General features: G+C 32.8%; 1 protein-coding gene across 2 annotated transcripts in view; it reads left to right on the plus strand.

Annotated features, from left to right (window-relative positions):
• LOC142239201 (odorant receptor 42a-like) overlaps nt 1-12,800 on the plus strand; it is an 84,523-nt gene extending 71,723 nt beyond the window's left edge. For both annotated transcript variants that reach the window (XM_075310969.1, XM_075310968.1), the window contains exons 2-5: nt 4,465-4,732; nt 4,969-5,730; nt 12,014-12,371; nt 12,435-12,800. In XM_075310969.1, the coding sequence (XP_075167084.1) occupies nt 4,665-4,732; nt 4,969-5,730; nt 12,014-12,371; nt 12,435-12,524 (1,278 nt within the window). In that variant the 5' untranslated portion in view covers nt 4,465-4,664 and the 3' untranslated portion in view covers nt 12,525-12,800. The remainder of the gene's footprint in view (nt 1-4,464; nt 4,733-4,968; nt 5,731-12,013; nt 12,372-12,434) is intronic.
• The last annotated feature ends 2,322 nt before the right edge of the window (nt 12,801-15,122 follow it).

The raw sequence follows: 15,122 nt of genomic DNA on the forward strand, positions 1-15,122 counted from the left end.
TTTTAATGGGTAATTTTAACTTTTTTGTTTCAAATAGGTTAAAAACAGAGTAAGAATTCACAAAATGTTACAAATCATTTAAATTTTTTCGACAAAAATGCTAAATATAATCTGAAAAAATTGTGAATTTTTTAAAATATTTGAGATCAAATGTTTCTGACAAGCGTTAGAATCCATTAAAAATTATAAAAAATTATAAAAATTATTTATTTGACAAAATGTCACAGACATTTTTAATTTATATCCAAAACATTGAATTCGGATCACTCCTAAAGAAGTGATGCAAATCCAGTGCACCGGCTGTTGAAATGGAGGACTTCCGTCCTATGACAAGCCCATGTTAAATTCATCGCTTCTGCGTCAATTTTGCACCACTTCCGAATCCAAAAAGACAATTTTCATTACTTTTTTGGTAACGCTTTTTTTGCTGGGTAACAGAGGAAAATAATGTTTGTCATTACGTTATTTTTCATGAAGATCCTTTTGTATTTGACGAATCAAGAAAAAAACAAGTATATACAGCAGTAAGTTCGGCCGGACCGAATCTGAAATACCCACCACCATGAAATCATATTCACATAATATGGGTGCCTGGCCATAGGAACATACGGGGGAACTGCGAAGCAAATGTGTTAGCAAGGCTAGGAACTACCTTACATATTCCAGGGGAACTAGAATCTGTTGGTATGCCTCTGGCCACCTGCAAGCTCTTACTGCGTGAGAAGGCTGTTATGATGGCCAATATTCGATGGGAGAATTGCAAGGGTTGTAACGACACCAAGCTAATATGGCCCCATTTCAACTTAAACCGCACACTAGATATGCTAGTGTTCTCAAGGCGTCAGATAGCACTCCTGATATCTGCTATAACGGGTCGCTGCTTGATAGGCGAATTTGCAAAAATTATAGGTGCGAAGTATAATGACTATTGTATAAGCTGTCATGATGTGGAGGAAAAGGAATCAATTAAACACCTCTTGTGTGAGTGTCCTGCTTTTTGTGTAAGGCGTAAGCGAATTTTAGGAGCATATAACTTTAGATTACTGGCGGACCTGGAAAACGTTAACTTAAGCAGTTTGTTAATGTTTTTGGAGCAATCTGGTTGGTTCCACAATAGTAAATAATAGAGAAGGTTCAGTGGTTAAGACTAGAAGTGCCCATATGTAATAGGTACTTTTAGTTAAATGTGGTATCACAATGGACTGAATAGTCTAAGTGAGCCTGAAATTTAATCGGGTTGCCACTTTAACCTAACCTGACCTAACCTATGAATCAAATATTAGGTTTTCCTTTGAAATTGCATTGGGGTTTGAGGACAGATCAATCAGAGCAGTTCAACCAGTACACTTCCCGAAGATAAATTTAAAGATTTTACCTATGAAGACTATGTAAGATTCTGGATTTATAAGAATCATTTTTGTTTGAGTTTTAGGGGAATCGTTAACATCTCGTAAGTGTGCAAGAAAATTATAAAATAACGTCTTGATTTGAAATCTTAAATCTGTAGTTTTTCACCCGAGAAGTAATATCTGGAAATTTAAAGTTTTGTTTGGAAAACATGTTTTACTTGGAAGTATTTGGATTGTTAAATTGTCATTTGCTTCTATGTGAATTACTGTATTAATATATCGCAAAAAAGAATGAAAATTTCATAAATGAGATCTGTATTCTAATTGTAATTTTATAGATTCTTGATTTAGAGCTACAAGGGTCCCTACAAAAGTCCTTATATTAAAGAAGCCGCATCTTTGGCTCGGAATCAATACGAAAATCCTTAAGGGACACTCAAAACAAGGGGTGCTAATGCCAACGTATCTCTATTTTAGTTCATGAAAATTAGTTGATTTTAGGTAAATTGTGCCCAATGTGAACAAATGTTCCTTATTTGAATAATTTTTTGTTTACTTGAATGGCTTGAACTAAAAATGAGTAAAATGTGCACAATTTTACTAAAAAAATAAAACAGTTCACATTTTCTACTAAAATTGTACCTGCCTTGAACTTTGTATAATGCTAAAAACTTTTGAACAATTTTTAAATCCACACCCAAAAAAAAGTGACCCCTCCGTGGAAGAATATGTAGGTTTATTTTAGAAAATTTTAACTAAATTAGTTTTCTAATTGCAACATGTTTCAAATAAGTAAATACTTTTTGTCAAATTGAAGAAAATTTTTTAAAAATAATTAATTTTTTTCTGTTGTTTAAGAAAATTTCATATGTTGGAAGAAAAAATTGGTTTTAAAAATTGTTAAAATGTCTTTAGCGCTGTACGAAGTTCGAGACAGGTACAATTTTAGTAAAATTTACTCATTTGAGAGACTTATGAACTCGATTTAGGCAAACTTCTGCCATTTTAGGAAAATATTAACTTTTTTATTTTTTAATAAAATTGTGCACTATGTTTGTATACAACTTTTTTTTCTTATTTTTGGTTCACGTCATTAAAGTTAGCAAAAAAAATATTCATATAAGGAACATTTACTCATATTGTGCAAAATTTAACTAAAATCAACTAATCTTCATGAACTAGAATAAAGTTCAGTTGGCATTACACGCAGAGAAGAAACATGATTGTCACAATCATATTCGAAGAGCAAAATAATATGATAGCAGCTATTTTTGCGGCGACCATGTAACATTTTAACCTGCAACCATGTTGGTTCAGTGAACATGGTTCTAAGAAAAATACAATTGTCCTCATCTAAAATGTTATTATATTGATAAAAAGAATTTTGTTTGAATGAAAAGACAATGGTCACGATTTAAAATGTTATGGTATTCATTAAAAATGTTTTTCTTCTAGTTAAAAGAACATGGTCACAACTTAAAATGTTTTGATCTTTATGAAAAAACTTTTTTCATCGTCGAAAAAAGGACGCCACTTGAGAAAAGAAAACACAAAATTAAATTTATTTGTTTGTATTTATTCATTTATAAACTTATTCATTGTTTATTTGTATTTATAATGCCGTTCAAGCAAACATCATATATTTTTACACACTCTATTTTATTTCAATTTCAACAATAAGTAATTATTCCATATTTACATCGTGCCCATCAAATGTACAAACGCAGACATCATGTAACTGCAAATAAAAATAAATGATCCATATAGCAAAATGCAGAACAAAAAACAGGTACATTTTGCAATTACACTTTCCTTTTTTGTGTTCACATAAAACAACGTGCCACTTCTGAATAAATAAATTAACACAAAACACAGTAAATCCGTATTCTCCGTGCATTCCAAGAAACAATCAACACACGACTGACGCGCAAAATGAAAATCGTGTGTACCTGCTCAATGTTTTTTTATAAAATTCTTGTCGCTGCAAAAAAATTAAAAAATTAAATGGTCACGAAAACAATGTACATGGTCTTTATGGCCATGTAATGGTTGTACACATGTCTATACGTAAACTATAAAAATACTTTTTTCTCTGCAAAAAAGTAAAAACAATTGAATGGTCAGGTACATGATTTTCCTGGCCATATAATGGTCTCAAATTCTATCATTTAAATAATAGAACATGTTTGCGGCATTTGAGAACCATTTAAATGCTTATTGCCAACATGTATTTTTCTCCGCTCGAAAATTATTTTTACAAAGACAAAATACATGGTTTTCGCGACAATTACATACTCTAAATAAGCATTAAATGGATGCGGCAACCATGTCCAAACATGGGTTTTCTGTGCGTGTAGAGCCCCTTTTTTCTGGGTGCAATTATATTTTCTGAAACACCAAAAATAATTAATATTTTTAGTAAATTTTCTTCAATTTACCATAAGTATTAATTATTTGTAACATGATGCAATTAGAAAACTAGTTTACTTAAAATTTTCTAAAATAAACCTACATTTTCATTCCTTTTTTGAGTTGGTGGGTCAAAATCTTTGGTTCCAAGTAACCTTTTGTTGAGTGTATAAACAGAAAAAAAATTTCCAAAAATTTAGAAATTGCAGAAAATATAATCTTTGTGTATTAAAATTAAATTTAAAAAATGTTCACTATATATTTGTAGTTGTGTATAATAAGGAATTGTTTTTTTTTTATCATATTTATACTACACCCATTGATGGGATAATCATATTATTCATGGGAATGGGTTAATCATGGACCTCAGTTCCATACACATATAGCATATATTCACATACATTTATATTTATTTTTATGTACATACAAATAGTGAATTTTGTTTTCGGAAAACAAAAGCACAAATCCAATAAAATGCTAAAAAAAAAATAACAACAAAGAGAACATCACCACTGCCACCGTTTTTGATGGTAACTAAGAAATTGAGTTAAGATAAACAAATCGCCCAACATCAAATTGAAGAAAAGATAATAAAAAAAACCGCCCAGAACCATTTAGTTTTGTAGCTGAATGAAGTCTCCCCCTAAATCAAAAAAAAAAAAAAAATTAAAAAAACGACGAATTTATGTTTGTTTATTTATTTTAGAAATAAAATAACACCATCCTCCTCTGACGAAAGAAGATAGGCGCATTACCCAGAAGAAGAGAAGACACAAAGACTATCAAATCCAACAAACTCACGCATCTTTCTGGAATATTTTGTTTGAGGGTGGAAAGGGCCAGCTATAGAGAGAAAGATTAAAAAAACTTGTACTCAATTGAAAAAAATCTGAATCATTAAGGAAAATGGACAATCCTTCAGAAGTTCCTTTTTTACAACGGGTTTGGCAACTGATAAAAAAAATAACAGGCATGTAAGTATATTCGGCAAACTCTCACTCCTTTATCATAAATGCTACATTTACAATATTTATAAATAAATAAATGAATATTCTATTAATATGAAATCTATTGTTGAACTCCCAATTAAGGTTTGTAGAACGTAAATTGATATTTGAAGTGCTCAATCCCCATGTTGAGTTTCCACTTCCTATGTGTCGCAATTGAAGTCTCAAAAGTAGATCCAATATTTGCATTTTCTCCTTTTCAGGCGACTTTTCCGAATGGCTCACCTCATAGTGGATGGTCCACAACCAGATACTAAGGACTCTGCATTGTATGTATTCCGAGGAATTACAATTGTGGGATATCTACCAACCGAAAAACACAAATTGCTATTCTACCTTTATTCCTTCTTCGTGAATTTCTTTGTAACCTTGTATATGCCCATGGGTTTCCTAATGAGTTTCATATTGCATCTGGATACTTTCACGGCAAGTGGATTTTTTACAGCACTACAAATATGGGTCAATTGTATAGGGGCCTCTTCAAAGATGATTGTATTCTTTTTCCTATACAAACGCTTGCTAGCATCTACCACATTTATGGATAAATTGGATCGCCGCCTCACAGAAGAGGATGACAAATTGGAAATACGCAAAATCGTTGCCTTCTCCAATCGGGCTATAACTCTGTACGCAACCTTATATTTGACTTATGCTAGTAGCACATTCTGGGCAGCCATAATGAAAAACAAACCGCCTTACCAGGTTTACAATCCATTTGTCGAGTGGTCCGAAAATACCAAAAGTTTTGTAATTCAGGCCGCCATGGAGTATGGAATGATCTCTTTTCATTGTTTCCAGCAGGCTCTATTGGACTCATATCCCGTGATATTTATAACGATAATAAGGACCCATTTGCATATTTTAACACGTCGCATAACTAGACTGGGCAATGATAGTGCTTTGGATAATAATGAGCGTTATGAGGCTCTTGTTCAGTGTGTTATAGATCATAAAAACATTATGGGGTAAGTCATAGGCAGGTTTTACTGGGTCAAAATAATTTATTTTTTGTTCGGAAAAAAATATCATGAAGAAGGAGAAATTGCAGGACATCTATCCTGCCAATAACATATAGACAGACGGACGGATATCCAATGCTTAATCAACTCAGGAGCTGAAGCCAAGTAAATCAATCGTGCCTTTTCTGGTACACACATGTATAATTTTTGTGTGGTGTCACACTTAAAAGGTGTTCTGGACTACACTTTACACCAGAAAAATTTACACGAACATTTGTTCTATGTAGGCTTATTGTATGGCGATCGTATGCAAATTCAGAAGATTTTTATAAAATATAAATATAATACTCTGAAATTTCAATGTTTTGTATAAGCTTTGCAAATTCTATTGAGCAAAATCACTTATATATGGCACAAAACACGATTTAAAAACTCCATCTAAAAATTTAAACAAACTGTCATCTCACTGGTTTGTAAATTTGGGGGTTGTTTTTAGTCAGCTGATTTTCAGGGTGTTCGAAACTGTAATGTTGCCACAATTTTTAAGTTAACAAAAAAAGTTTTAAGTAAAATTGTGATTGTTTTTGTGAACACTGTCTGCTATCCTAAACAAATCCTAGCTTCCTAATGAAAATAGAGGGCACTTCCATAAGTGCCCTAATGGACACAATCTAACGCAGCCAATATCTTAAGATTGATTTTACGAAACAAATTTTAATGTAATCGTTTTTCATTTCTTTTTTCAATTTTGAAGAATTTTTCACATATATTCAAGTTAAGTTTACCGTAGTCTAACAAATCTTTCTTTCATGTAACGATACCTAGTTTTAAGTTGAATCATTTAACTATAACGACAAAACTACTACATCGACAAGTTTATGAACTTTATGAAAAATAAAACAAGTATATACGGCCGTAAGTTCGGCCAGGCCGAAGCTTATGTACCCTCCACCATGGATTGCGTAGAAACTTCTACTGAAGACTGTCATCAACAATCGAATTACTGGGGTTGCGGTAACTTTTACCGATGACAAGGTATCTTAAAACTTCCTAATACCGTAATATATACCACGTAGTCTATACGTGGTATATATTAAACTTTAAATGGCCCATTAAATACCTATATAATTAAGTTTGACAAAATTTTCTATAGAAATAAAATTTTGACAAAATAAAACTTTGACAACATTTTCTATAGAAGTAAAATTTGGACAAAACTTTCTATAGAAATACGATTTTAACAAAATTTTCTATAGAAATAACATTTTGACAAAATTTTCTATAGAAATAAAATTTTTACAAAATTTTCAAAAGGTTTAAAATTTTGACAACATTCTCTATAGAATTAAAATTTTGACAACATTTTCGATAGAAATAAAATTTTGCCAAAATTTGCTATAGAAATAAAATTTTGCCAAAATTTTCTATAGACATAAAATTTGACAAAATTTTCTATAGGAATAAAATTTCGACAAATTTCTCTATAGAAATAAAATTTTGCTAGATTATTTTTGCTCGAGTGGCAAGCATGATTATGAACCGATATGGACCAATTTTTGTGTGATTGGGGATCGGCTATATATAACTATAGACCGATATGGACCAATTTTGCCATGGTTATTAGCGGCCATATATTATCACCACGTTGCAAATTTCAACCGGATCGGATGAATTTTGCTCGTCCAAGTGGCTCCGGAGTTCAAATCTGGGGATCGGTTTATATAGGGGCTATATATAATTATGGACTGATATGGACCAATTTTTGAATGGTTCTTAGAGACTATATACTAATACCATGTACCAAATTTCAGCCGGATCGGATGAAATTTGCTTCTCTTAGAGGATCCGCAAACCAAATCTGGGAATCGGTTTATATGGGGGCTATATATAATTATGGACCGATATGGACCATTTTTGCATGGTTGTTAGAGACCATATACTAACACCACGTACCAAATTTCAACCGGATCGGATGAATTTTGCTCCTCTAAGAGGCTCTGGAGTTCAAATCTGGAGATCGGTTTATATGGGAGCTATATATAATTATGGACCGATATGGACCAATTTTTGCATGGTTGTTAGACACCATATACTAATATCATGTACCAAATTTCAGCCGGATCGGATGAAATTTGCTTCTCTTTGAGGCTCCGCAAGCCAAATCTGGGGATCGGTTTATATGGGGGCTATATATAATTATGGACAGATATTTGTGCATGGTTGTTAGAGACCATATACTAACACCATGTACCAAATTTCAACCGGATCGGATGAATTTTGCTCCTCTAAGAGGCTCTGGAGTTCAAATCTGGGGATCGGTTTATATGGGGGCTATATATAATTATATACCGATGTGGACCAATTTTTGCATGGTTGTTAGAGACCATATACTTACACCATGTACCAAATTTCAGCCGTATCGGATGAAATTTGCTTCTCTTAGAGCAATCACACGCCAAATTTGGGGGTCCGTGTATATGGGGGCTATACGTAAAAGTGGACCGATATGGAACAATTTTTGCATGGTTGTTAGAGACTATATACTAACACCATGTACCAAGTTTCAGCCGGTTCGGATGAAATTTGCTTCTCTTAGAGCAATCGCAAGCCAAATTTGGGGGTCCATTTATATGGGGGCTATACGTAAAAGTGGACCGATATGGACCAATTTTTGCATGGTTGTTAGAGACCATATATTAACATTATGTACCAAATTTCAGCCGGATCGGCTGAAATTTGCTTCTCTTAGAGCAATTGCAAGCCAAATTTGGGGGTCGGTTTATATGGGGGCTATACGTAAAAGTGGACCGATATGGCCCATTTGCAATACCATCCGACCTACACCAATAGCAACTACTTGTGCCAAGTTTCAAGTCGATAGCTTGTTTCGTTCGGAAGTTAGCGTGATTTCAACAGACGGACGGACGGACATGCTCAGATCGACTCAGAATTTCACCACGACCCAGAATATATATACTGTATGGGGTCTTAGAGCAATATTTCGATGTGTTACAAACGGAATGACAAAGTTAATATACCCCCATCCTATGGTGGAGGGTATAAAAACTTTATATCTGATAAAATAGTCTTCTATGCTAAGCGAAATTCGCATTAGTGTTTTAAGGGCAACGTCCACCAGAGCTCTTGATGATTGGGACTAGGGCCAGATGATGGCAACCCTAGTCCGATTTTTAATGAAACCGCTCCAGGTTTCATTAAAAAATCGGAGGAAAATTGGACAAGGTCCAGTGAGGAGACGCTGGAGGTACTATTGGACATAAATTTTCCCGAAAATCGAATGGTTGAACCATGTTATGGCGGTGCCACAGAGGCTCAGCGGTAATTTCCTATCGAGGAAATTGTATCGGAAACTAGAATAAGATGGGCTTTCAATAATTTTGGGCAATTTAAATCACCCGGACCTGTAAACCCGACGGAGTTACAAGCAGTGATTGACAGTATTATCCCATTGTTCTCGGCGATATGGGCTGTATCAAGTTAGCACATATTCCAGGAATCAGCTTATCCTCATTTGTTCTTTATACTTTGCAGAGGCTCATATTAGGTTGGTGGGTCCAAAAGTGTCTATATGTAACAGGTACTTTTAGTTAATGTGGTATCACAGTGGACTGCATAGTCTAAGTGAGCTTGAATCAAATAGGTCTGCCACTTTAACCTATCCTGAGGTAATAAAATCTTTGGCTTCTCGACAGTATTGTTTTCCGTGTGGTGTAAGATTATATAAGGTTCATAATCCGATACGATACGAGACAAATCTGAAGATCAGTATATATGGGGCTAATATAAACTGATGTGCGATCAGATCAATATCCGGTACGATAAGTATATAAGATGCAGCTGTTAATTCAAACGACCCTATTTTTGTGCGTAAATATTTTTTTATTGAGTCCACTCGCTTTTGCATGAAACTACAATATTTTGACTTGGCTATTGCTCTGAAGTGGTCCTAATACGAAATGCGAACTGATACTTTATACCATCCTTCATTTCAGTTAACGACAGAAATATTTGTGAAAGTAATTCGTGTTTACTTTAACGCTGGACAGGTTAAATACGATCCTCATATTAAATACAGTCCCAGCTGCTTATGTCATTACTGGTAATGGGAAATCGAAATGGTTCACTAGCTTTCTTTACTTTCTAAGAAGAACTTATTATACATGCACTGAAAAAAAAGCATGCCCGGTTCCAAGGATTTTGTCTTTACTTTAAAAATTTTGGTATTGATTCCGAGCCAAAGAAGCGGAGTATACAAGTAAGGATACTTTTAAGACGCAATTCTCTTTTAAATTTAGGTTTTGTGTACTTGCTTCTAGGAAGCAAATTGTAATATTTCGCTTTTCCACCTTTTTTTCTTCATATGCTATCAAAGTCCTTCAAAAAAAAGTGTTAACTACAACTTTAATTTCCAAATTAAGACTCGACTTCCATTAGAAATTATGCTATGTTTCAAGTAAAAAAAGTCTTTAAAATAAAGTGTTGAAAAATATGTCCTATATTTGAACAATTTTTTGCTTTGTAGTCAAGATGCAAAAAGACTAAAAATGTAAAGACAATTTCATTAAATTTAAAGAATTTTTCTGCATTATTAATGTCAAGTTGGCCTTAGCCCAAACATTTTTTCTTTCATGGTTTGATACCCATTTTTAAGTGAAATCACTTAATTATAAGGACAATACGACTTCATTGAAAAGTTTATCGACTTTTGGACAAGGAAAAAATCTTTATATTAGAGAAATGCGCCTTCTATGCTAAGCATTTGCATTCGTATTTTAACGACATGAAATCTTTGACCTCACGACAATATTTTTTTCAGTGTGAGGTATGATTCTGGAGAGGAAAACGAGTAACTCAACGCTTTTAAATTTTTTGAAGAACCCAAACTGTAGTATAGGTTTGGTTGAACATTTGGACTTGGAAATTATTAAATGACTTTAGTAACTCGATTCGATCAAGGGAAGATCCCAATAAAAGTCTAAATAAATTAATGAATCTGAAAACGTTTCATTATATAAAAGCCCGACTAAATCTAAAAGCTTTGAAAACGATGACATAAATTCAAATACTGTTAAAGATATCGAACAATTTATGTCTGAAGTTGTCTGCTTCTTATATCGACAATAAACTAAGATCGCGTTGCTTTAATATTTTTAAGAACCCAGCAAAATAATTTGGAAGTTCTTCCAAAGGCACAACTTTAAAAGCACTTCCAGAAGATGCACTCCCAATGATGTTCTTTATTTTAACTACCCATGAAGTTCTTTTAATTCAATTTTTTATAACTTGGTTTTTTCATACTTTTAATGGGTAATTTTAACTTTTTTTGTTTCAAATATGTTAAAAATAGAGTAAGAATTCATAAAATGATACAAATCATTTAAAGTTTGTTGAAAAAAATGCTAAATCCGATCTGAAAAAATTGTCAATTTTTGAAAATATTTGAGGTCAAACGTTTCCGACAGGCGTTAGAATCCATTAAAAATTATAAAAATTATTTATTTGACAAAATATCACAGATTTTTTTAATTTACATCCAAAACATTGAATTCGGATCACACCTAAAGAAGTGATGCAAATTCAGTGCAACGGTTGTTAAAATGGAGTACTTCCGTCCTATGACAAGCCCATGTTAAATTCATCGCTTTTGCGTCAATTTTGCACCACTTCCGGATCCAAAAAGAACATTTTCATTACTTTTTTGGCGACACTTTTTTTGCTGGGAAGTTACTTAAAACGATGAAGTACAAAATAATTAATACAAGTATAAAGAAAATTCTTAAGATCTGTTGTTGAAGACAATAGCAATATGAAATTGCTTTTCAATTAATTTTTTGTTTTTTGGTTCATGTTTTTCGTTTCTTCATTGAATTAGACTAAGTTTTTTGTTAAGTATATCAATTTGGCTTTTTGTACTGTATTTTTTCGTGATGTAGATTGTTATTACTCAAAAAAAAAATCCACAAATGTTCGGTATTCCGAAAAGATCCCGGGATTCAATATTTTGAAATCCCGATTTCCGGGAATTATAATACTCAATCCCGTACGACATCTCTAAGTAAAACACACCAAAATGCAACAAAAATGAGTAAAATAAAAACGAAACCAAGTTCGAACACTATACTGGATTTTTCTTGTTTCGTTATATTGCTTTTGTATCACAAACCTTGATTATTTATCAGCTGGCAGAAAAAAGGGACATTAGAGGGTTAATTTATATACTATAAACATGCCCTGTGTTTAAAATGTAACTCTCTCTCTCTTTTCACAGGCTTTACAATATTTTCTGCCCCGTTATATCCGGTACTATGTTTGTACAGTTCCTCGTTATCGGTCTCATATTGGGTATCACGACTCTCCACATATTCCTTTACGCTGATACTCTAGCGGTTATAGCTTCTCTTTTCTATGTTGCTTCTATTTTGGCCGAAACCTTCCCCTGTAGTTATCTGGCCAATAGTTTGGTGGATGACAGTATCAGTATTTCTCATGCTATCTTTCATTCAGCCTGGTATTATGAGGAGGAGCGGTATCAGCAAATGGTTGCATTCTTCTTGCAACACTCCCAGAAGACAATGCAATTAACGGCCATGAAAATATTTCCCATTACTTTGAATTCCAACATTAATGTAAGTGAATCAGACAAGCATATTCATAGGATTTCTCTTTATTTTCATGTTCTAAATTCACAGGTGGTTAAATTTGCCTTTTCTGTTTACACCATGATGAAGCAGATGGGATTTGGTGCAAGTCTTGCCTCAAGTTTTGGAGTGGATGCGTAAACATTGAGTTTTTTTGGCTGATATTCCCATGATCCATAAAACACATTTATGATTATGAGATATGGATTATAAAATATTTAAATTCAGATTTCTAGACACTTGCTCACCCATTCACTCACAACATGCACATATTTCGGATATGCCTACGAGTATATACGAAAATTCGTTGAAACATTCACCGCACCAAAGACACTCGTAAAAATCTCAAACACCAAACAAATCAATTAAAATCTTTTTTTCGTTTGAAAATTGAATAAAAAAATCTCAAATGAAAAACTTGTTGATTTTCACGGTTTAGAAATTGAAATATTTTCATTTATTGACCATTACCTCTCTAGCAACACCACCTTCAACTATACCCCATCCTTGGCTAGAACGGAAGAAGAGAGGGGCACATCATTCACTAGAGTTAGAATGTACGGGTGGAAATGAAGAAGAGGGGGAGAACATCTGTTGGAATAGGCTCGCACAAATCTACAGAGATTATTACATGACAGCGACGACAAACGTCATCTGCTCCTCCAGCACACGAAAGAGAAGGCGCTCACATTGCGGGAATTCTTCACAATTACTGTGGATGTTAGAGTCCATAGTATAAAATATTGCTACTTGCACAGTGTTTAAAATGACTTAAAAATAGAAAATCAATTTGGATTTAAAAGCTCTATGGCAATATCGGAATTAATAAGAATGTCGATTTGAATTGAAAAAATGTTCTTTGACATATTTCATTACAAAAGGAAGCTTTTAACATTATTAAATTAATACCAAATATTCTGAATCTATATGATTGGGGCGATAAGAAATGAGATGGTAAATACACCTTCTTTACACTAAAAAATGTTGTCTTAATATGTAAATTCAATACCAAAATCCTTAAGTGTAGGTCAAAATATTTCGTTCCAAGTACACTGAAAAAACTCATGGCCGGTTCCAAAGATTTTTTCTTTACTTTAAAAAATTTAGTACTGATTCCGTGCCAAAGAAGCGGAGAATACAGGTAAGGATACTTTTAAGACACAATTCTGTTTTAAATTTGGGTTTTGTGTACTTGGTTCTAGGAAGCAAATTTTAATTTTTCGCTTTTTCAGCTTCATTTTTTCTTCATATGCTATCAAAGTCCTTTAAAAACGAGTTAACGACAACCTTATTTTCCAAATCAAGACTCGACTTCCAGTAGAAATTTTGCTAGGTTTCAAGTAAAAAACGTCTTTAAATTAAAGTGTTGAAAAACATGTCCTATATTTGAAAGATTTTTTGCTTTGTAGTCAAGATGCAAAAAGACAACAAATTTAAAGACAATTTTATTAAATTTAAAGAATTTTTCTGAATTATTAAAGTCAAGTTGACCAGTTTTCCTTTCATGTTATGATACGCATTTTTAAGTCAAATCACTTAATTATAAGGACAATACGACTTCATTGAAAAGTTTATCTACTTTTGGACAAGGAAAAAAACTTTATATTTGAGAAATGCGTCTTCTATGCGAAGCAAAATATGCATTCGTATTTTAAAGACATTAAATCTTTGACCTCACGACAATATTTTTTTCTGTGTAGAGTGTATGATCGAAAAAAGAACGATCTGTAGCGCATTTTTATGCCCTAGGCTATAGAGGGATAAAAACTTTTAAAATGTTCATTTACACGCAAAAAAATAACTCTCTCCTTCCAAACGAAATTTTAGACAAACAAATATAGTTTCCCATTTGCTTTTCGCTGTAAAGAAGTTTGTTTAAAAGAAAGGGATATACTTTTAATGATAAAAGTTGATTCTTTTACAGAATATAAAAGTAATTTCATAAAAACTAACTGAAAAAAAAAACTTTCTAGATAATTGCATATTCCCTCACATCTTTCCCACTTCCACGAGGTTTTTTATTTCTTAGCGCCTCTTTCTGTAATACAAACAATGTAAAAGAAATTATAATTTATATTTTTTTAATTTAATCTTTCGCCTGGACAGAGTATCGAACCACCGGCATTTGTAGTTCAACTTTATGCAAATGCAACTTTATTATTTCAAATTTTTTCACATCCTAATTAAATTTTCCTTATCAAAAGTATGTCTTTTTATGAATTAAAAGTGGTTATAAAGTTCATTTCATCTTTACTTTTAGTTAATTTTTCTTTTATTAGAGCGTGTAATTTCGTAATTTCGTTAGTTTAATTTTCGCACAAGGTTGGCTGATAAGTCCCTGGTCTGACACATAGATGGCGTCGCTAGTATTAAATGCATATTATTTTTATATAGTACCAACCTTCAAATGATTCGTGTCAAAATTTGACGTCTGTAAGTTAATTAGTTTGTGAGATAGAGCGTCTTTTGTGAAGCAACTTTTGTTATTGTGAAAAAAAATGGGAAAAAAGAAAATTCGTGTTTTGAAAAAATACTGTTTTCTGCACGCACAGAAAAACCATGTTTGGACATGGTTGCCGCAATCATTTTATGCTTATCTAGAGCATGTAATTGCCGCGAAAACCATGTATTTTGTCTTTGTAAAAATAGTTTTCGAGCGGAGAAAAATGTATGGTGGCAATAAGCATTTGAATGGTTCTCAAATACCGCAAACATGTTCTATCATTTAAATAATAGAAT

The sequence above is a fragment of the Haematobia irritans genome, chromosome 5 (genome assembly GCF_050003625.1).
Source record: "Haematobia irritans isolate KBUSLIRL chromosome 5, ASM5000362v1, whole genome shotgun sequence".
NCBI classification, from domain to species: domain Eukaryota; kingdom Metazoa; phylum Arthropoda; class Insecta; order Diptera; family Muscidae; genus Haematobia; species Haematobia irritans.